The 23,809-nt window shown below is 49.1% G+C and overlaps 1 protein-coding gene across 1 annotated transcript in view; it reads left to right on the forward strand.

Annotated features, from left to right (window-relative positions):
- PIK3CB (phosphatidylinositol-4,5-bisphosphate 3-kinase catalytic subunit beta) overlaps positions 1-23,809 on the forward strand; it is a 93,457-nt gene that overhangs the window by 21,593 nt on the left and 48,055 nt on the right. Inside the window, exons 2-3 of the mRNA XM_055127861.1 lie at positions 3,963-4,063; positions 23,240-23,426. Coding sequence (XP_054983836.1) covers positions 23,256-23,426 — 171 coding nt within the window. The 5' untranslated portion in view covers positions 3,963-4,063; positions 23,240-23,255. The remainder of the gene's footprint in view (positions 1-3,962; positions 4,064-23,239; positions 23,427-23,809) is intronic.

Below are 23,809 nucleotides of genomic sequence, written 5' to 3' on the forward strand. Positions count from 1 at the left end.
GAGAGAGAGAGAGAGAGAGAGAGAGAGAGAATGCCCTGCTGCAGGGGAGGGGGAAGGTGTGGGGATGATGGGAGGGATGCTGGGACCATTGGTGGTGGAAAATGGGCACTGGTGGAGGGATGGATACTTGACCATTGTATGACTGAAATGTAAGTATGGAAGTTTGTAAGTCTGTAACTGTACCTCACAGTGATTCACTGGTAAAAAAAATTAAAAAAATACTTTAAATACCTAAGTGTGCATGTCATTGCTGATCATACGCTATGTAATTTTGGTACTTTGGTTTTTGGCTCTTCCTACCAGTGCTCAGGGGATACTCTCAATTTATCACTCAGGGTTTGCTGCTGTTTGCTAGGTTTCAGTGCAAATGAGGTGAAAGGGTCAAACCCAGGTCACCCGCATGCAAAGCTGTGCTGTCCCTTTGAGCTATCTCCCCAGCCCCTATTTTTGTAATTTTGGTCCATGTTGCAAAAGTGTTCTTCTGTTTGGATGTCCACTTTCCTGCTGATAAGGGGATCCCTCCCCACCCCACAGCTTTATTAAGATTAGATTGACTTCAACGTTGTGCAAGTTTATAGTGTAGAGTGTCTTGATTTGATATAGCCATATATTGTAAAATACTTAACAATAAAGGTAGTGCTTTTTCATAACTCACATAACTACATTTTCTCTTGTGCCGATGATGACAATTAAGGTGTATTTTTCCAGAAATACTTTGTCAGTATTGTGACTAACAGTGATTTTGACCAAGCTGATACATGAATGTGAAGAATTATGTCTCAGTGTCATTTTAGAATGCATTATTCTAGTGAGTGGGTTAAAAGTCAGCTCATATTTTTGTTGTTTGTTGCATGCTGTGCATCAAATGCAGGACTTTGTGTATGCAGTGCATCCCTGAGCTACGTCCCTGATCTCACTGATGATAATATTTGGATTTTTTTCTGTGAACTTTTACTACTTTATGGGATTTTACTAGGTTTTGTCGTTTATTTGTTTTTGCTCAATCCTGGCAGTGCTTGGAGAATCGTATGGGATGCTGGGGATTGAATCCAGGCCAGTCACATGCAAGGCAAGAGCACTACTCACTCACTGTGCATCTCTCTCGGGCCCTTGTTTTATGGTTTTCTTAAAGCAGAATTTATACTATCTTTATGTATATGTTCCCCCTAATTCTATTATGTACAGCAGAATGCTTAAATCCCTAGAGTATAGAGATAAATTTTCGTAAACCTTTGACCATATGGGATGCTGTGGATCAACCCGGGGTTTGCTATATGCAAGGCAAGCGCCCTACCTGCCGTACTATTGCTCCAGCCCTGCCACATGTTTGTTACATGGTTTGTGTGTGTGCTGAGATGGTAGCATGTAGCTGTTGTCTTACTGGCCCACCAGGACAAAATAACCCAGTTTCCAAGTGCAGACTGTGTACGTAAATCGTTCCACTGTCTGCTTGACTGGTATTTGGATACCAGAAGCATTAACGTTTGGAGACTTGGTCAGATCATTCCAAATTGTTTCCTAAGAAGCCATCCTCCTCGTACTGTTTGCGGGAGGGGAGAATGCTGTGTTGGTTCAGCACTCCCAGGAGCACTTGATGCTGTCAGACCTTTTCGTCAGTCTGGCAGGTGTGAAATACTGGTCCCCTGTGTTGTTTGGTCCTTTTAATTACTTTTTTTCCTGTGGAGTATACTATACTAAAATATATAAAAAAAATCATAAAGTATAACACCATATGCTTCCTTGTATAAATACTGTTTTCATTTTCACAATCTAGTTGTGTGAGTTGACCTTGATGTCTGTGGTTAGTAACAACATCCTTCTTACCTAAAGCATACTGGGAACTCAAAGAATAACTTTCATCAAACTAAGTTTACCAGTACTTTTTGACTGTGCAAGAAAAGTAAACGGTGTATTTAATATTTACTATTAGTAAGAACATTATTTTTTTCTGCAATAAAATGACTTTTTCCCCTATCGTTTTGGAGTGGGGGTGTTTTGGGCTACACCTGGCAATACTTAGAGGTTACTCAGAAACCACTCCTGGAGATGCTCAGGGAGAGGATGTGGGATGCCAGGACCAAACTCAGGTCCTGCTGGACTATCTGGCCCCCTTTCTTCCCTTTTTTGGTTCAAAACTGTGGTTAAGGCTTTTCTCCTTGAACTGCCCAACGGACCATTTGTGGTGCCGGGGTTTGAAGTCAGTTCGGCCGCATGTTAGGCAAGCACTTGACCAGCTATATGTCTCTCTGGCCCTGTTTGATTGTTTTCTACCATCATCATCACCGTCATCGTCGTCATCATCATCATTTTGGGTCTGTCAGGCTGCACTCTGGGAACTGGGGCCCGTTCCCAGTGATGCTTGGGTGGACAGGCCTGCGACTCCATGCTGGGCCTGGTGATGTGGTCCTTGTTGGCTCCCAGTGGTGCCGAGAGCCGCCAGGGCTACACCCATTGGTGCTTGAGGAACTTTTGCTGTGGATTCAACTGGGAGCCTGGTGCATGCGCATGTGCACGCGAACCCAGAGCTGTTTCCTGGCCTCTGTGATGATGATGAGGAGGAGGAGGAGGCGGAAGATGAGTTTTGGATCACACCTAGTTGGCGCACAGGGCTTCCTTCTGGTTTTGCACTCAGGAATCACTCCTGGCAGGCTCTGCTCCTGGAACCATTCCAGACACCAGGATTGAGCCTGGGTTGGCCACATGCGAGGCAAGCAGCTGGTACTATTGCTCTGGACCCCCCCCCCCCCCCCCCGTTTTATTAGTCTTCAAATTGTACTGTTCATTTTATGGTGGTCCTAGCCACACCCAGGGGGTCTGCTGGGTGACACATGGTGCCTGGGATTGAACCCTGCAAGGCATCTGTGCCTGTGAGCTACGTCCCCAGTGCCTGTTTTCCTTTTGGACTAGGGCTGCTCTGTGAGCGCAGTTTCAGGCTCCCAGGGAGGCAGCAGGAAGCGGAGCCCGGCCGGGCCCCACGGCATATCCTTCCCTGCGCCACCTCCCACCTCAGCGCAGGGTTATTTTTGAGTTAAGTGATTCGCTCTTGGCAAAGTCAGAAATTTGATGTATTTTGACATTGTTTTAAAATTTCATTTCGCAACATTCCTATCATTAAAAAAGATAGTGCTGTAGATCATTTTCCTGACTTTTGCTTTCCAGGGGGCTTTCCCAGCAGTGGGGGGGGGGCACCGGGCCCCCAAGAGGCAGTGTGCCATGGAGCCTCCAGCCCAGGCTTGCGCCTGCAGGAATGCAGCCCGGTTTTGTCTGACCCCCGGCTGGGATGTTGCAGCAGCAGCTCCCTGTGGGTGTGTAGGTGCGAGGGGGCGGGGCTCGCACCTGGGCCTCACCTGCAGGACGGCTGCTCACCCTCCCAGCTCCCTCCCATCCTCCAAAGAAAAAACGTTAAAGAGATTATTATTTTTTTTTAAGAGAAGATCATAAAGCATTGAAAGGTATTTAAAGAAAATAATTCAAGCCCCTGAAAGTTAATTTTAAACATTTATTTAAACATTTAATGAAGACGATGATGTGTCACTGATGTTCTGTGGGATGTGAGTTGGTTTGAATGTTCATTTTATGCTTAGATGCTTTCCTCATTTTGTGTGCAAAACATTATTCAAGGTAAAGAGGAAAATGAAATAGGTTATGCACAGAAGCTTGTGATGTAGAGTAATGGATTGAGGAACAAAACGAGTATATTCTAAGGAAAGTTTCAAGAAAGAGATGATCTAAAATGAGAGCATCTGGTTAGCTGTGTGCACCACAGCCCCGTCCATTCATAACCCTGTCATTGTAATATTGTGGTTCCTGGTTCTTCTGTTTTTCCATCTTTGTTACAAATCTTTGTTACAAATAAAACGACATATGTGAATAATATATCTGATTTAGTCTGTCTTTTTAATTTAGTACACTTAGGTGTGCTAATACCTTTTAAAATTAATTCTTTCTTTTTTTCTTTGTAGTTAACTTCTCATCTGAAAGTCTTCCATGAGATCTTCAATTAAAAAAATAAGTAATGCCATTTGTTTCTCTTCAAGACTGAAATGGGGGCTGTCTTTTCGAGGTAAGTATCCAGTTTTTAAAGTCTTCAATTATTTACATTATTTTTCCAAGTTTAAACATTGAAGTAAAATATACAATTTGCTTAGGTTCAAAAATTTTTATCTGGGAAGAGGGTGAGGAAGGAAATCTTAGGGCTTATTATTATTGTTATTTTTGTTTGTTTTTTGAGCCATCCCCAGCTGTGCTGAGGGCTTACTCCTAGCTCTGTGCTCAGGGATCACACCTGACCGTGTTCAGGAGCCCATATGTGTTGCCAGGGGTTGACGTAGGTCATCTGTGTGCAAGGCAAGCTCTTTATCCACTGTCTATCACTGGCCCATTTATTATTATTGCTTTTTTTTTTTTAGTGTAGTCTCATTTTTAGGATTATTTATAATAGCTAATCAAGTTTTGTGAAGGTGAGAGGGGTCATTTAGTAGTAGTGGGAGCTTGTTAGAGAAGTTAATTGAAAACTAATTTTATTGGATTTTACCAATTAGGAGGTCATTGCTTGCCCCAGGAGTTCCAATGGTAATGAAAATAGCAATAATTGAAGCTTGAAGAGGTGGTGACGAAGTGATTTCCTGCTCCCAGCCCTGGAGTTAGAGTCAACATCTCTGGATATCTTGCTTTAATCCTCTGGTAGATCAATTAGTACCAACCATTTCCTCCTAGATTTATCACAATATGTTTTGCACAACATTATGTGATTACTCAAGTATTTTATTTCATAGTGCTCAGTCCTGGCAGGGCTTGACTTGAGTGTGCAGCCGGACTGTCCTGGGACCCTCAGGGTCATACCTAGGGGGCCCGTTTCTCTCTATTTCCCAGTGTCCCAGGGATCTGGGGAACTTGGCCATGTAGGCATCAGATTTAGACCCTGGCACATGCCAGGCAAGTATTCAACACCCGAACTATTTTCCTACCCCTGCCCAACTGTTTCTGTTTCTTTTTTGGTCAGGGGTGAGGGTGGCCGGCATACCACGGCATACCCCTTGGTGCCCAGGGGACCATGTACTGTGCCCTGCTGATCAGACTGGGGTCAGGCGCACAGAAGGCGAGTGCTTTAAGCCCTGTCCTGTTTGTCTCTCAGGGCCCTGTCACTTCTTTATCTGTTCATCTGTTGTAGGGCATTAGGGGTTGTTTTCATGTGCTGGCTGTGGTACGAAGTTCTGTGATGAACATGAGGTATGCATTTATCTCTCGGAATGCATATTTTTCTGTTGCGGGGTAGGTGCCAAGATGTAGAGTTGCTATGTCGAATAGAAGCCTTATTCTTGTTTTTTTGGACAAGCCCCATACTGTTTTGTCACAGAGATTGAGCCAACAGCATTCCCACTAGCAGCGAATGAGGGTTCCCTTTCCACCACATTCCCGCTTTGCCCGTTGTTTCCAGTCTTTCCCATTGTGCGGTCTCACTGGTGCCAAGTGTCATCTTCTTTCTTGTTTTGGTTTGCTGTTCCTAAGTGAGAGTGAACTCGTTTTGTTTGGGGGCCATACCTGCTGGCTCTCAGGGATCACTCTTAGCATTGTGATCAGGGATCACTCCTGACACCCCATGGGGTGCGGGGTATTGAACCTGGGTCAGCACCTTCCTGCTGTACTATCTCTTTGACTCTTGTTAGCTTTTGAGGTTGAGACTTCTATAAGGGGGCTGGAGAAAGTTTCTTCTTGTTGACTGCCATATTATATTTAACAGTTGAGAAAAGATAAAACTGGCTCAGGTGCATAAAGGGCTAATAAGTTAATCAGGGGAAAGTGTTGATGAGGTTACCACTCAGATGTTTTTGACACTGAACCGTATTTACATGCTAACTAATGCTTGGGCATCCGGGCTGGTGTTGTCTAGCTTGCATTTGCTTTGCATGCGAGACCTGAGTACCCGCACAAAGCAAAACAAAACACTTTGGAAATTTTGAAGTGGATTATATTGTCTCAGTATTGTTGTATTGTGGGTTTTTTTGGTTATTGTTTTGTTTTGTTTTTTTTGGGCAAATGACATGTTTTGCTTTGAAAAAGTTTATTTTAGTCTACGCTTCTTACCTCATTAGGAGCCATGTGAGTGAGTTTAAACTGCAGTGGTTTTTATTGGTTCCTCTTCCTCCAGTTCCGAGTCTCCGCCTCAGGGTGCTTTTTTCTTTAATGTGCATTGCATGTTTACGCAGTCAGAAAAAATTGTTCATAAAGATCATATTGTTGAACTGCTACTGTTTCTGTTCCTTTGATAACGCGCTCTCTGCCTTTGCTGAGAAAATAACTGTGGTCAGATTGTCATGTAGTCTCCCATGGACAGTAAGGATATTGTGAAAGAAATTCTGGCTATCTGTGTAGCATGACCTTTCAAAACTGTTTTCTTTGCTGCAAGCATCTCGCTTAGCCTTTTGACTGCCACATGACAGAGGAAGTGACTCTACAGGGCAGCATAAATGGCCGCCTTGTTGGTCTCCGAGCAGTTTGCAGACACAAGTGTACGGTAAACAATCTCTTACCTACTCGGTCTTTGCTGATATGGAGAATTAGTTAATTTTACATATAGCGCAGTGGTTCAGTATAAGTGCAGATTTATATAATGTGTCTGTAATTTAAAAAAGAAATCCCTTGTTACTTTGGGCAGAGATCTGACTTGTTTGCACATGCCTGGCGTGCCTAGGCAGGGGGTGGGGGGTGACCCCCTGTGCATGGCCTGGCCTCCTGTGCACCGCTGCGTGCATTTGCCGAGGGTCCTTCAAGCATCGCCGTGCGGCTGCCCCACAAAACGTAGCACAACCTCAAAGGTTTAGTGTTTCTTGATTAATAGAGGTGGTTATGTACAATCCGTGGCTGTAAATCCACTGCGGTTTGGGCAAGGAGTTTTCGGTTTGTTTTGGGGCCACACTCAGCTGTGCTCAGGGCTTACTCCTGGCTCTGTGCTCAGAGATCACTCTTGGCAGGGCTCAGGGGGCAGTACGGGGCATTGGTGATCAAACCCAGGTCAGCCCAAGGCAGGTGCCCTATTGATCCAGCTCATGGGCAGAGATTTTGAAGCAACTTGGAGACCTCTTTCTGCAGGTCCTATGTGGCTGTGAGAACCTCCTTTAATTTTTTTTTTTTTCCTTTTGGGTCACACCTGGCGATGCACAGTGTTACTCCTGGCTTTGCACTCAGGAATTACTCCTGGTGGTGCTCAGGGGACCATATGGGATGCTGGGAATCGAACCCGGGTCAACTGCGTGCAAGGCAAATACCCTACCCGCTGTGCTTTCGCTCCAGCCCCCGAGAACCTCCTTTAAAACTGTGAAGGGGATTAAGGGATATTAGCAAGTACCCGCCTGATTTTAAACCCAGGGTTCTCTTTGTGTGGGGGTTTTATTTATTTATTTTTTAGTCTTGAATGAAACTTTATTTAAACACCAGGATTTACAAAGTTGTTCACAGTACAGTTTCACCACCACGGTGCCCTTCCTCCCACCAGTGTCGCCAGTTCCCACCCGCCCGCCTGGCCTGCTCCTTTAGCAGGCACAAAAGAATTTATGTTAGTGCTTGTTACAACATGTATCTTGTCATGATGTTGCCAAAGTCCTAGCCGGAGGATTTATTCCCTGTGCTTTGGGCCTTCTGGGTTACTGTTTCCACTCCTTGAGCTGTTGCGCTCCTACTTGACTTTCCCGTCTAATTGTGAGCTCTGTGAGGGGCCGAGGGAGGCCTGCAGGGGCTTTGGAGTGGGTGGGGTCAGCTGCAGGGCTCGCTCCGGCTCCCTGAGACCAGTTGGGAAGCTGGGCATAGGGGCTAGCGTGTGGATTATATAGTATTTCAAAATTTGTGTAGCTTAATACTGGGAGTTTATATCTAGCTATATATTTTGCTTCCATATTTTGAAGTATTCAATCCTATTGCCTCTTCTTTAGTCTATATCTAAGGCTTGGATCACAGTTACTGTCACTGTCTTCCCGTTGCTGATTGATTTGCTCGAGCGGGCACCAGTAATGTCTCCATTGTGAGACTTGTTTGTTACTGTTTTTGGCATGTTGAATACGCCACGGGTAGCTTGCCGGGCTCTCCGAGAGGGGCGGAGGAATCAAACCTGGGTCGGCTGTGTGCAAGGCAAATGCCTGTGCTTTCACTCCAGCGGCAAGGTTTGGATATTATTAAACAACAACAACAACAACAAAACAAGCAAACAAAAAACATCTATTCAGGCATGTGCAAGTGTCTGGATCAGAGCTCCTACCCTCCCGGGGTCAGAGCATTGTACAGCATGCGGGGTGTTTGCCTTGCAGAGGTGCCCACCTGGTTCAATCCCCAGCACCCTGTTGGCCCCCCAAGCTCTGCAGGCGTCACCCCTGAGTGCAGAGCCAGGAGAAAGCACAGCAGGGTGGCCCCCAAACAGTAGCAGCAACAGCAAGTGGTCCTGTGATCGCTGCCTCAGGAGATGTCCTAGGGATAGACTTTGGGAAGCCGTAGGATCAGTTTCTGTTCTCCCCAGCAGTAATCGATTTTATTTCATCAAGTCTTACATTACGTTTTAGTCTATATTTTTCTTCAGTTTTTTTTCCCCCCTCCAGAGCTTCTCTCCTCACCCTCTTTGGCTGGCCGTTGCATGCTTCTGCCGCGGCATCGTGATGGCGTGCTGGGCTGTGTTACGGGTCATAGGTCAGGTCATGGTGCCCACACACTTGGCCCGGGTGCAGGAGAAGGGCTGCTGTGGCGTGTCTGCACACGTTTGCCACAGTTGTTGCCGTGACCCGACTGGAGGCACAGAAGTTCCGGTGCGTTGCTCCTGGGTCTCTGCCAGCGCTCACACACGCTGCCCAGGCCCCACTTCCTGGCCACGGGGCTTGCACACCTTTCACCTGCTTAATTGAATCACTGGGAGATACACAGTAACAACAGTAACAAAGTTGTTCCCTCTTGCTTTTAAGTTCTTCCGGATTGGGTTTTAGTAATACAATGTACCAACACTTGTCCCTTCACAAGTGTGCCTTTCCCGCCACTAATTACCTGAGTTTGCAGTCTGCACGCCCGCCATGCCCCCCATGGCAGGCTCTCTCTCTCTCTCTCCCCACTCCCTCCCTCCTTCCCTCACCTTCTTTTTTGTAAATCTGTCTATTGCCGTCCTTGTCAGGGTCTCACCTTCTTCCTGTGGTTAGGATCATGGTGCATGTGTGTGCACTGAGGATTTGAACTCATGGCAGCAAGATGGGCAGGGGTTCTAAGCCTTTAGTGACTGGTGAGCTTGAGCATTTACCCATATATATATATATATATATATATATGTGTGTATATATATATATATAATGCAATCACGTATGAATCCTTCCTTCCTTCTTCCCTCCCTCCCTCCTTCCCTCTCTCTCGCCCTTCCTCTCTCCCTCCCTCCCTCCATCCCTCCCTCCCTCCGTCCTTCCCTCTCTCTCGCCCTTCCTCCCTCCCTCCCTCCATCCCTCCCTCCCTCCCTCCCTCCTTCCCTTTCTCTCCTTCCCTCTCTCCCTCTCTCCCTTCTTCCCTCCCTCCATCTCACATGCAGGGCATGTGCTACACTCCTGAGCTACGTACCTATTTTCTTCTTCACCCGGTTTGTTCTCTTCATCCTTCTCTCCCAACCCCTTCCCATGCTGGATGCTCCTTCACCATTAGTGCCCAGTATAAAAAATGCATCATGTGAAATGATAAAAAAGGCTGAAAACTGTTGAGGTGAGCGAGCAAGTTAAGGACTGGACTGAGTGATTTACTGGCATCATAGTGGTAGTCTCTCTCTCTCTCTCTCTCTCTCTCTCTCTCTCTCTCTCTCTCTCTCTCTCTTCTTTTTGGGTCACACCCGGCAATGCACAGGGATTACTCCTGGCTCTGCTCCTGGCGGTGCTCAGGGAACCATATGGGATGCTGGGAATCAAACCAGAGTTGGCTGTGTGCAAGGCAAACACCCTACCCACTGAACTGTCGCTCCAGCCCCAGTCTCATTTTTCTGTCCCCTATTTTTCTTCAGAACTCTATTCTCTGTCTGGATGGAGTAGGGGATAAGCAAAACACAAAGTGCCATCGACGTGCATTGAGCGCGATGTGAATGAGGGAGAGATGTGGGTTTTGATTTGGGTCTTGCAGCTTTCTGAGCTAGTTGGGTACAATTAGGAGAGTCTAAATCACTGTAACAAACCAAAAGTCAAAAGTGGTTTAAACATAGTCTCTGGGGGCTGGAGTGATAGCACAGTAGGTAGGGCGTTTGCTTTGCATGCAGCCAACCTGGGTTCGATTCCCAGCATCCCATATGGTCCCCCAAAGTACCGCCAGGAGTAATTCCTGAGTGTATGAGCCAGGAGTAACCCCTGTGCACCGCTGGGTGTGACCCCCCCCCTCAAAAAACTCATGGAACGGGGCTGGAGTGATAGCACAGCGGGTAGGGCGTTTGCCTTGCACGCGGCCGACCCGGGTTCGAATCCCAGCATCCCATATGGTCCCCTGAGCACCGCCAGGGGTAATTCCTGAGTGCAGAGCCAGGAGTAACCCCTGTGCAGAGCCAGGTGTGACCCAAAAAGCAAAAAAAAAAAAAAAAAACCTCATGGAACGTCTGCAGCGGTCAGAGCTCTTTCACAGGGTTTCTCATCCAAGTGCTTTTTACCACCTCATAAGTCTTTCATCCTCTGTGACCGGTGCAGAGGAAAGAGGGTGTCGGCAGCAGAGCGGCTTTGCAGAAAGCCCTCACCTAAAGTGGGATGTGCTCTCCTCAACATCCCACTGCAGAGAGCAAAGGCCGTGGCTGCTCTCTCCTGCCCAGGTGAACTAGTGCCACTTGTCGGGCTGCCTCACGCCCGGCCACCTTAAGTGCGGATTTGAAAGCTAGTGTCTGCTGTCCTGCAGCGTCACGGCTGCAGCGTCACGGCATCTGTAGAGACTGGAGGCTGAAGACTCATGGCACACTCACTCGTTCTCCCCAGTGGCTCAGTTTATACTTAAAAGGCATTGGCAGGGAGCTGGAGCGATAGCACAGCAGGTAGGGCATTTGCTTTGCACACGGCTGATCCGGGTTCGATCCCCAGCATCCTGTATGGTCCCCCGAGTACCAGCAGGAGTAATTCCTGAGTGCAGAGCCAGGAGTAACCCTTGAGCATTACCGGGTGTGATGGTGAAAAAAGCAAAGCACAAACAAAAAGGCATTGGCGAAGTGTTTCTGGCCTGTCGCCAGCCTCCTGGTCTAAATGCAGCTTGAGGGAATCTGAGATGCTAAAACTGGGTTTCCTCATCATCACAACCGGGCCTCTCTCCGCGCTGAAGTTCTATCAGGGTTCTGGGTATAAGATGCACTTTGATCATAAGATGTAAAGAAGCTTATTATTATTGTCACTTTGTATTTTGGGGCCCCATCTGGCGATGCTCAGGGCTTACCCCTGGCTCTGTGCTCAGGGATCATTCCTGGTGGACTTGGTGGACTGTATTGGGTTCTGGGGATTGGATCTGGGTCAGCCACATGCAAGGCCAGCACCTTCTCTACTTATACTATTTCTCTGCCCACTGAAAACTGGCTTCAGAATGCTTTTATTTTATTTATTTTTTTTTGCTTTTTGGGTCACACTCAGCGGTTACTCCTGGCTTTGCACTCAGGAACTACTCCTGGCGGTGCTTGGGGGACCATATGGGATGCCGGGGATCGAACCCGGGTCGGCCGCGTGCAAGGCAAACGCCCTACCCGCTGTGCTATCACTCTGGCCCCTCAGAATGCTTTTAATTACAGGAGAAGAAGGGGCTAGCAAATGAACTAGAGTGATATTTTTAAATTTTATTAGTATTTTTATTATTATTTTGGGTTTTTTTGGGTCACATCTGTCAATGCCCAGGGTTACTCCTGGCTCTGCACTCGGGGATCACTCCTGGTGGTGCTTGGGGGACCATATGGGATGGCAGGGATTGAACCCTGGTCAGCCACGTGCAAGGCAAACACCCTACCCATTGACTGTCGCTCCAGCCCCACCAGAGTGATTTTCAAGTCCTCCACGTCTCTTTATGTTGCTCTGGTGGAGAGGTGAGGCCTGCCCCTGCATCTGCGTGGGTGCCTGCTTACCCAGGTGAATAAAGCAGAGAGACCGTCCAGCTAGTTTGCACACCTGACCGTGGGCATGGGGCACCTTCTTCTTGCTGTCTGTGAAGGCTGGCTGCTGCTGAGCTCGGGCCACACACCTCTGAGCCATATGCAGGTGTTTTCACCAGCTGCCACTCTGGGTGGGAATTCCTTTCGCTACTAAGGAAAAAGGGCTGGCCCGGAGACAAACAGCTCTTATCTCATAAGCTAAGCCAAAGTCGCTTTGTTTGGGGGCCACACCTGGCGGTGCTCAGGGCTGACTCCTGGCTCTCTGCTCAGGGATCACTCGGGGTCAGCTGCATGCCAGGCCCTCGCCCTATCTGCTGTCCTACCGCTCCAGCCCGAGGCTGGGTTTTGGCCTCAGCATGGCCCTGAGAGCTCTGCTGGCTGTGCCCCTGCAATACGAGGAGGCGAGATGTCTGGCATACCACAGCCAAGGTGGGGGACGCCCCAGGCCATGGGTGTGACTCACGGCACTGTGCTCCTGTGTGTGTGTGTGCGTGTGCGCACACGCATGTGTGTGCACATGTGCGCGTGTGTGCACCCCTCCATCATCGCAGTGATGGTGGGAAGGGAAGGGAAAACTCGCGAGCTGCCGTACAGTCCAGCAGTTTTACTTACGGGCGTTTATCTGGAGAAAACAGGTGCCAACTCAGTAAGTTTTAGGCCACCCCAGCTGGTACGCGCACAAACTGGAACCTATATAAATTGACCGTATTTGTGCGGTCATGAGTGGACCTTAAGGGCTATGTGAAGTAAGTCAAGGGGGAAAAGCATGCTTTCACTTGCTAACGTGACATTAAAAACAAGAACATATAAACCTGAGCTCATAGAGACAGCAGGGGCCGCAGCCATTATAGCAATTGAGGCTCTTGCCCTGCGCCAGCTGACCCAGGTTCTATTCTCCTGCCCTGCCCCCCCTGCTGTGCTCAGGGTTACTCTAGACTCTGCACTCTTGAGACCATAGGGGATGCTGGGGATCGAACTTGGGTTGGTTGTGTCCAAGACAAACACCCCCCTCGCTGTACTATTGTTCCAGCCCCCACAGCATTTTTTTTTTTTTTTGCTTTTTGGGTCACCTGGCAATGCACAGGGGTTACTCCTGGCTCTGCACTCAGGAATTACTCCTGGCGGTGCTCAGGGGACCATATGGGATGCTGGGAATTGAACCCGGGTCGGCCGAGTGCAAGGCAAACGCCCTACCCGCTGTGCTATCACTTCAGCCCCTTTATTTTATATTTCTTTTTCTTTCTTTCTTTTTTTTTTTTTTTCTTTTTGGGTCACACCTGGCGATGCATAGGGGTTATTCCTGGCTCTGCACTCAGGAATCAGCCCTGGTGGTGCTCAGGGGACCATATGGGATGCTGGGAATCGAACCCGGGTTGGCCGTGTGCAAGGCAAATGCCTTACCCGCTGTGCTATTGCTCCAGCTCCTATTTTATATTTATTATATATTTCTTATTAATTAGGCCATGATGCTACATTTTATTTATTTATTTCTTTTATTTTTCATGATGTTACATTTTAATATCCACCTGACCAATTGATGTGAAACAAAAAGTTTGTACCATTTGCCCCCCTTCACCCTTTGCCCCCACCCCTAACCAGTCAGTTTTCTGTCCCCATGATCCTGTAGGGTGGTTCCGTGTGTAAGATGACAGTATTCGGAGGCTGAGCGGGAAGAGTCCCAGGCGAAGCTTGGGGATCTTCAGGAAACCACGTGCCTGGGCCTCACTGTGGTCTGTGGCTGGGGCGAGACTGGGGGGCAGAGAGAGGCTTTCACCCCAGCCTCCTCCGGCCTTCTCGTCCCAATATTCCACCCTCAAATCGTGAGGGTGAGGCTCACGGCACTCCCGAGGCCCGCCTGCCGCCACCCACCTCTCACGCCCAGTGCCCCTCCCCAATGGATGGGACCCTCTGCCTTGCTCCTGCCTGCCCTTCCCCGCCCCAGAGACCCGCCTCGGCTCCCTGGGCCGCCTCCATTGCGGCCTGGACCACAGGGACAAGCTTCCTTCTGGTTTTCTCTGGCGTTCTGAGTTTAGTCCCTGCTTCCTGTCCCTGGTGAGGGGGAACTGAAAGCTGCACACAGAAGCGTTTTGTCACTCACGGCTCGGAGCGGAGGAGGAGAGCCTTCAGCTCAGCCTGGCACTGACAGCTCAAACAGCACGCAGCCGAGTGATCCCCAGGGCTTGGCAGGGGATGCCAGCTTTTTTTTTTTTTTAAAGGATGCTCTTTTATTTTTATGCACTTGCCACTGATTTCCCAAACGACAGCAGACAGATACCTAGTCGGTTCTGGGCCTGGAATAGCGCGTGTCCCCACAGCAGCCCAGTTGCGATTCTTCTCATGTCGCTGTTTGCCATTCAGATGACTTCCTGGCGTCCGTTCAGTTCCTCGACGGGAGGCTGTTGGTGCGTTACTCACCAGCACCACCGCACACGCATGACTCACCCGCCCGGCACTGGCGAGTGGGCCTCCTGTGCCGCCCAGCCGTTCTCATGGCCATGATGTCACCGGCTGTAAACAAGTCCCACAGTTGATCGGATGCCACTTCTGGGCATGGGCATTCGAAGGAGCGCCCAGTCCGTGTGTGTTGGGTCCTTTGTCACTGGGGTGAGAAACATTAGTCATGCGTCTTTAGGAACGTTGTAAATGTGTCCCGTGTCCGGTGTCGTGGACTGAGCTCGGGGAGGAGCAGGGGAGAGTTTCCCCACAGCCCGGGGTCGGAAGGAAATGTCGGGGGTGAGAGAGTTGCCACCTGCCATCTGCCACCCAAAAGGAGGGCACAGGAGACTGCTCGGGCACATCTGATTCATTCTTGTATGTGGGGGGCCTTGGCAGTGCTCGGGGTCCCTGTGTCGGGTCACACCCAGGCCAGTGTCCTTGTGGCCGGCTCCCTCCCTGGCACCAGGGTTCTGAGTGCCGCTGCTCAGGGTCATACTTGTTTGCCTGTATCGAAATGGAATTTCTGCAAGTACTTGGAGCAGAGACAAGTGTAGTGCTTAGGTGTGTCTTTTTTTTTTCTTTTTGGGTCACACCCAGCAATTCTTAGGGGTTACTCCTGGCAATGCTTGGGGGACCATATGGGATGCCGGGGATTGAACCTGGGTCTGCTGCATGCAAGGCAAACGCCCTACCCGCTGTGCTATCACACCAGCCCCAAGTGTGTCTTTAAAGGAAGGTGTCTCTGCTTACGGAAGAGCTCCAGGACCAGGAGACGGCCCAAGGGCCTTGTTTGTGAGACCCGCATCACCCTCTCCGGCAGCTGGGGCTTCCAGCACCTGCCTGAGCCCCCTTTGGCCTGGGGGCCTTGTGGGGAGGGGGGTGGTGCTCTCCCTACCCTCTTCCCAGCATTCCTTGGGGGGCTCAGAGGGAATGAGAAGGGAGCGCCTCAGAACGCCAACCCTCAGGCCCAGCAGCTGAGCCCCACGCTGCTCCCGCCCTGATCTCTGCCAGTGCCCGCCCCACGTGAAGGTGGGCACCAGGCAGCACCGGGCCAGAGCCGCTCCTCCTGACAGGCGCCTCATAGCACAGAGCCTCTGCTGACAGCGGGAGGAAGTGCTCCCGTGGGCCGTGGGCCACCGGTGACCCCGAGGCCAGCATCAGCATTGGCAGCCGCCTGGCACTCTGCATTCCGCTTCCTTCCCGCGACCCATCACTGACTTTGTCATGGGTTGGGAGCTCTCCAGTAGTTGCGTAAGTTGTATTTGTATTTTGCCACAAGCAATACCACTCTACTGTTGGTCTTTTTTTAAAAGTCTTTGAGCTGATGACCCTAAAAAAAAAAAAATGATGCAAAGATGCAACGTAAGAGCAGCATTGAAGGTTGAACAGATGTCAGCGTTCCGGGGTTCTGCCCAGGGGTCAGGTGTTGGGCATGAACCCAGGTGCCTGATCCGCTGGTGCTGGTGCTCTGATCTCAGGCAGCAATTTTGTTTATTTGAAAAAGGGATTGAGGGGCCTGGAGCGATAGCACAGCGGGTAGCGCCTTTGCCTTGCACGCTGCTGACCTGGGTTTGATTCTCAGTGTCCCTTATGGTCTCCGGAACACCGCCAGGAGTAATTCCTGAGTGCAGAGCCAGGAGTAACCCCTGTGCATCGCTGGGTGTGACCCAAAAAACAAAAAAAAACAAATAGAAAAGGGGGAGGGGATTTGGTAAGGCTGAGTAGATCATGGTTTCTGTTAACCTGGGAGAGAGATTAAGCACCCTGGCTCTGCTAATACAGATCTGTCTGGTGGAATTTCTGTAGAAATAGATGCATTTTGGGAAATTCACACGAGCACACTGCCTTGCCTGGGAGGTCTCGGGCGATGCCTTTCTGGGAATGCCACAGCCTCCGGGCACCCGCATTCCTGACACTGGAAAGGTGCAGGTGGTGCTGGGGACACACCCCTGGTGGCGCTTCTTTTGCCACTGAGTCATCACCCGGGCCTGTTTGTTTTGGGACACCACACCGGCAGCACTCAGGAATCACTTCCTGTGGGGCTCAGGACCAGAGTCAGGCCAGATGCTTGTGAGGCCAACACCTGACCCGCTCTCCATTGGGTCTGGCCACCAGCCTTGTTCTAACAGCCAGAAGCAGAGTTGCCCACCTGGGTGTTGTCGTGGTGGCTCCGAGTGCCACAAACACTGCGGGGGCAGCCCAGGTGGCCCCACCACAGGCAGGTGCGACTTCCCCCTCCCCAGCAGTCACAGTGACAGGTAAGAGTGTTGATCTAAGAGTAGCAGCAGCGTGCGTGATGATTCTGCATGGTGTCGCAGCATGGCGCTTCTGGTGGCTGGCAGAAGTGCAGTGATGGGGACGAGGCGCCCAGCCTTCGCCTGGGAGGTTCTGCACGGTGCTTCTGCTGGAGTCACAGCAGCAGCCTCGGCCACGGGAAGACAGGGAGGGAGCCCCAGTGAACTGATGCCCTTGCTCGGCCTTCTGGGATGGACCTGCCCCGAGAGAGAGACAGTGAGGCTGGTGCAGGCTCTGCGTCCCTTCTGCTACTCTCCTCTTCTTTCTCTTACGAACCTTCTAGTAAGCTTTTCTAGGCATAGCAAGTAGAAGTAAATCCTGGGCAAATACTTTCCTGTTTGATTATTTTCCTTTCAGTCTCTTAACATTTCTTCGCCCGTGGCCAGTGTGAACGTGTGGTTTGGCTGAGCCCATGTAACTGGATGTTGTGTGGCCCTCTGCCTGTCGCTCGCTTTAGAGAGGTGACATGCCGCGGCTCTGCTGGCAGCGGGGAAGCTGAGAACAGTGCTCGGCTTTCCTCCCTTTTTGCCAGCGAACAATCGACAGGATATGGGTTTGTAATTACAGTCCCAGGGCTTAGTCGAGCCGGTTGACATTGCTGCAGTTCCTGTGCTGTCCCCCGATAGTTTTCTCTTAAAGTTCCATGCCCTCCCTCAGGCCTCGGGGTCTTTGCTTGGATGCTCAGATAAAAGCCACGCGAAGCTGACTAGGTTGCAGGGATGTATGTACATGGGCAGCGGAACTTTGGGGAGCGGTGGGGGTAGGATCATTCTTTGCTAATGAGTGAAATCGCTTGGGGGATCAGCCAGGATTGTGATGATGAAGGTGATTGACCCCACGGGGCCATAGTTTCCAAGGGTCTGTAACTCCTGAACGGGAAACTTAAGTTACTTCTTGGACTAGACTCTGGTGTTGACACTGCGATTGAGGGCCGGGAGGGAAACAGAGTGAGATTAGGAAGAGAATGGGGTGTGCTGCAGACAGTCCTCGTGGCGGGCCTGTTCCCCTACCCTTGTCTTACCCCCTCGCATATCTTGACTCCAATGCTAGGGGCTCGCCTGGTCCCCTAGTTGAGAAGCTAGAAGAGGGAAAGGGTTTTCCCCTCTCCTGGCCTTCCTGTCCCTTCCCCAGCTTCCCAGCCCAGCAGGCCACGTCTGAACTCAGCCCAGTGTTGTTGATGCTTGGTTGTGGTGCCACGTGCTTGCCAGGCTCATCCTTGAGTTGTGGTGCAGCCTCTGTGCGTGCTCGGTCCCTCCTTCCCTGCGCATGGCGAGGCCGCAGGCTTCAGTTGGCTCACATGGACCTATCTGCCCTGTCTGCGCTGCCTCCGGGGTGGCCAGCACCAGGGATCCCGCGTGAGGCTGCCACTTGCAGGACAGCTGCTTTTGCCACTGAGCCCTCCCTGGGCAGCTCCTACAGTGCAGCTGGAAGATTCCTTCCAGGTATTTCCGCCCCCTACTTAAAAAAGATGCACACTGTATCACAATTCCCAGGAGAAGGGGAGGAAGGGAAGGAGGGAGGGGCTAGGAGGGGGGGTGCCTGCCATAGATGCAGAGGCTGGGGAAGGGGAATTGGGGGTGGGTGGGAGGAAAACTGGGTACATTGGTGCTGGGAAATGTACAGAGGTGATAGGTGGGCATTGGAACACTGGAGAGTGAAACCCAATCCTGAACAGTTTGTAATGGTCTCTCTCATGGTGATTCAATAAAGTTTTTTTAAAAGAATACCCAGTCTAGGTGACATGGTTACAATAGCACTAAGTACCGACACCAAGTTATTATACCTGCCACCGACAAGGACCCGCTAGCACTGGCCTCCAGGCATTTATTTATGTTGTTATTCCAGTTCTCTTTCATATTACCTAGGAAGTTATGTGAGGGTGCCTTGAAAAATGGGTGTATATGGGTATATAAGTTATAGTTGTTGCATTAAGAATGAATTGTTTCAAAGGAGAATTAAATCTGAGGATATTGAAAAATCATTCTCGTATGTAGCATGAAAATCTCAAGACCTAGCCTAGTAAAAGGTTTTATTAAAAAATTTTTTTTTTAATTAAAAAATTCAATCACGAATCACGAATCACAAAATCCCGTTGATCGTCGAATTTCTTGAGCGGTCTCAGCAACCTCTCCATTCATCCTATCCCTGAGATTTTAGAAGCCTCTCTCCACTCGGCCTTCACAACAATGCCACATTGGAGGCTCTTTCAGGGTCAGGGGAATGAGATCCAGCTTGTTACTGGCTTTAGTATATGAATACACCAGGGGAAGCTTGTGAGGCTGTCCCATGTGGGCAGGAAACTCTCAGTAGCTTGCTAGTTTCTCCCAGAGAGGGAGAAGTAGGTTATAAGATATCGCTTCTGGGAGCTTGCTTTAAGGTCTCTGGATGTTGGCCATTGATGGGATTACACACACCTGGGTTCCTCTGCCGGTACCTTCATGCGTGAGGCTTGTCCGAACATGTGGAGAGGGGCCTTGAGCATGGCTGTGGCTAGGTTCTGGAGGTCTTCGGCCGCCTGGAGCTCTGCTCGGGGTGGGGAGGGAAGTTGGAGCCCATCCCCTCGGAGGGGCCCTGGGGAAGACAGCCAGGAGTGCGGCTGAATATTTTTAATTTTTCAAATTCAAAAATTAAATTTTTTTTTAAAAATTGATTTTTTTTTCCTTTTTGTGTCACACCCAGCGATGCACAGGGGTCACTCCTGGCTCTGCACTCAGGAATTACCCCTGGCGATGCTCAGGGGACCATATGGGATGCTGGGAATCGAACCTGGGTCGGCTGTGTGCCAGGCAAACTCCCTACCCGCTGTGCTATCACTCCAGCCCCCCCCAAAATTGAAAAATTAAAAACAAAATTTAATTTAAAAATTAAAGTTTTTTTAAAAATTTTTAAAAAAAATTTAAGGGAAACACAAGCCCACCCTACATGTTAGACTGTTGTCATGTCATACAAGTCTAACCAAGGCACTTGTAAAGGTTGATAATCAGCCTTAAAACTCAGTTATGGTAAGTTATTAATATAGCTATCAGTGTATTGATACTTTAAAACCATTTTACCTTGGCATAACCTTGGAATATTTCCTTTGATAATTTAGTCTTGTTGAGAAAAGCATGCCTCTGCCTCCTATTTATACATAGCTTGGCTTTCCGTGATCTCCAGCGTCTTGCTGACTCATTAGCATTGTTCTGACTTGGTTGACACTTGGAGGATTTTGTCCTTGAAATTGAAGCTTAGGGGGATTGATTTTGGAGAGCGGGTGATATTTCTTTAGTAAAAGAAAAACAAGTTTAACTGTAAAGCTAAAAGCTTAAACTTTCCGATGCATTTTGAAATGGCACAAGAAAAATAACTTTTGCAAGTTTTAAGTCATGTTTATTGTAAAGTAGAATAGAGATCGGTTAGTAAACTGCACGTACAAATAGGGCCGCTGGTGTGTCCCAGTGTGAGCTAGAGTGCATGCCGTGCCTGTGTGAGGCACGATGAACAAGAGCAGGAATGGACAGCTTAATTTTTTTCAGAAATAAACTCTGTATTCTTCTCTATATTAAAGAATAATCACTGTAAACTCTGTATTCTCTATATTAAAGAATAATCACGCCCTCCCCCCTTTTTTTCTTTTTGAGTCACACCCAGTGATGCACAGGGGCTACTCCTGGCTCTGCACTGAGGAATTATTCCTGGCAGTGCTGAGGGGACCATATGGGATGCTGGGAATCGAACCCAGGTTGGCCATGTGCAAGGCAAATGCCCTAACCGCTGTGCTATCGTTCCAGCCCCCTAATCACTGCCCTTTGACATCATGGAAGTTCCCCATTCTGTCTGAACTAACGGGAGATGTCGCCTGTTTGGAGTCAGTGTTGGGTGCAGATACATAATTCTTGAGATCCCAGTAAACGGGCCTATGACCTTCCCAGGAGCTAATGGATGAGGCAGGTGATCTCAGCCATATCTCATCTTGCAGTGGTCGATGTGTGTGTACCAGTGGATTCTGTACCTTAGCATTTACTTGGGGAAGGTTCTTTCCTGGGGAAGCACTCACTAGAGACCCGAAGGGGGGCCCTGGGCCACTGCCAGCCACGGGCTGCTCAGTGTGAGGTGCCAGCACTGTGCTGCTGCTGGGTTGAAGGGACTCACCCCTGCACTTCTGCTCCCTTCATCTCTCTCCGTCAGACGGTTACTGAGAGGCTACTGTGCGCTCAGCAGCCATGGGGAAATAAAATCGAAAATGCATAGCTCAGAGCTCAAGTGTTCTTTTGGGGGTGGGGAAGTTGGGAGGGGCACCTAGCTGTGCTCAGGACCAACGCTTGGCTCTGTGCTTGGTGGGGCTCAGGGGCTGTATGTGGGGACGGGCATGAAACCCGGGGTGGCCCATTGAGACACTGATTTACAGTGCCATAAATGGGACACTTCGGTTCCCTGACAGGCTTCTACCAGCGTTCTACCCCCCAGAAGCATTTGAATAAAAATGAAGTAGCCAGCACTTCAAACTTAACATTTTAGGCATTCTTTATTTTTCATAACAGTGTTACAGGGTAATTTATCGCTCTTATTGTTACTTACTTAAATAAAAGTTTCACTTACTTAAAAATAAAGTTCTGTAGGAAGTAGGCAGAAAGAGGAGTGATTTGTCCAGGAGTTTTCTATTGTGAGTGTTGGAATCAGGCCTTAACACTAAGCCTTGAGAGCACTGCGATCCCTTATCATTGTGCTGTTGCTCTCCTGCAGAAATAAGGCCGGCATACAGGATGGACGGGGTCAGGACCAAGTGACCACATGGACGTGGGGTCCCCCTGTGTTAGGCGGGAGCGCCATCCTTGACTGTGTCTGCCAGTGTCAGCCCCACAGTGCTCCAGGATGCACGTGGTTAGCATTCCCTGTTTCACTTAACTCAGCGAGTGTGCCTTTCACATTCAGACAGCTGGAGGTTTGTGTAGGTGGGACTTAACAAGGAAAAATCGCCAGGGCACCCTGAAGCAGAGGAGAAAGGGGGAGTGCTCCTGAGCCTCAGCTTCTGCTACTGGCTGCATTTTGCCTGTCGTGTTTCACTTGTTTCTACCCTTTTAGAAAGGTGTGTTGAGGTGTACTGCATAGTTTACATGTAGATGTGGTTTTGGTTTGGGGGCCACATCCCGAGATTGGTGTTACTTCTGGCTTTGCACTCAGGCATCACCTGAGCTTGGGGGGCCATATGGATATGGAATGCCAGGGATTGAACATGGACGGCCACACGATTGGATATATTTTGAGGTGTGTGTGTGTGTGTGTGTGTGTGTGAGTGAGTGAGTGTGAAGCGCGTGTGCGTGCACGTAGTCTCTGAAAACCATCACAAGACAATCACCTACGTCTGTACCCTCCCAAGAAGTTGCCAGGCTGGAGAGATAGAACAGTGGGTTAGGGCATTGGCCTTGCATGCCAACTGGCCGGGTTTGATCCCTGGCATGTGCCAGGGAATGGCAGGAAAGGCACAGGAAAATGGGCCAGAGATTGAGTACAAAGGACCTTCCTTGCCAGCTGACTTGATTTTTTTTTAAATTCATTTATTTTAAATTTTTTGTTGTTGGGGCTGGAGCGATAGCACAGCGGGTAGGACAGTTTGCCTTGCATGCGGCCAACCCGGGTCCAATTCCCAGCATCCCCTATGGTCCCCTGAGCACTTCCAGGGGTGATTGCTGAGTGCAGAGCCAGGAGTAACCTCTGTGCATCGCCAGGTGTGACCCAAAAAGAAAAAAATTTTTTTTGTTGTTGTTTTATGGTCAAACTTGGCTGTGGTCAGGGCTTGCTCCTGGCGCTGCATTTGGGGATCACTTCTGGTGGGCTCAGGGGACCCAGAGACCCAACTGGGGCCAGGCGTGTGCATGGCAGGCGCTTTACCCACTATGCTATTTCTCCGCCCCCAGGTTTGGGTTTGGTGTTTCAGCATAGGAGGTGAGTTGTGGGACACTATTGATTTCCCACAGGAGATTGGTAGAAAATGCCTTTTCAAAGAAGACCCTCTCAAAAAAAAAAAAATCAAAGAAGACCCTCTCACTTCTCATTTTCTTTGATATTTATTTCTGTAGGAAGTATTTTCAATGCAAATTCTGGTGAATGTCAATTATGGAATGTTCATTTTCTTAGTTTCTTCAGGACCCTTAAACATTCCACCTGTCATTTGTAATGTACCTCAGCAACTTTGAATCTGTGTGTGGAATGTGCTTATAATTTCTGTTGTGATAACCAAAAGAATATTTAAGTACTCCCAATGACTTTGCTCTTGTCTAATTTATTTGATCTCCTGTTCCATCATTTGTTATATTGAAATTGAAGAACTAATTTTAGATTGTTGGGCGTTATCATGTTGTTGGGCTTTATCATATTTTACCGTGGAATTTGGCTAATTACCTGCTTCACTGAGTTTTCCTTACTGATTTCTAGGGCCCCCTGGTTATGAATGCGCTTCTGTTTCACAATGTCTCCTGCTATGGCAGACGTCCTTGACATCTGGGCAGTGGACTCGCAGATAGCAGCAGATGGCTCCATCCCCGTGGACTTCCTTTTGCCCACGGGCATTTATATACAGCTGGAGGTGCCTCGGGAAGCCACCATTTCCTACATCAAGCAGGTACGTGAGTGAGCAGGACTTCTGTAAGCTTAGTTCATATTTCTCTTTGTGGAAAAACGTCCTTCTGTTATAGAAATTGGTATTAACGTCAGTCACATGGTAAGTTTGAGGGAGGTATAACTTTGAAGCAAATGCATGTTGAAGATTTTGAGGGCCAGAGATGTGGCTCAGTGGTAGAGTACATGTTTCGCACGTGTGAGATTGTTGGGCATGAAAGAGAAGCTGAGGGAAGTGGGGGAGGAGAGGAGGAGAGAGAGTGTTGGGGGAAGAAGGACTGGAGGAGAGGAGAGGCTTGAGATGACTCAGGCAGAAGAAGAGCACATGCATACAACATACTAACACAGCACAGCACAGCAAGGCACTCACTCCTCTTGGCCTTTGCT

This window comes from Sorex araneus, chromosome 2 (assembly GCF_027595985.1).
Source record: "Sorex araneus isolate mSorAra2 chromosome 2, mSorAra2.pri, whole genome shotgun sequence".
Lineage (NCBI taxonomy): Eukaryota > Metazoa > Chordata > Mammalia > Eulipotyphla > Soricidae > Sorex > Sorex araneus.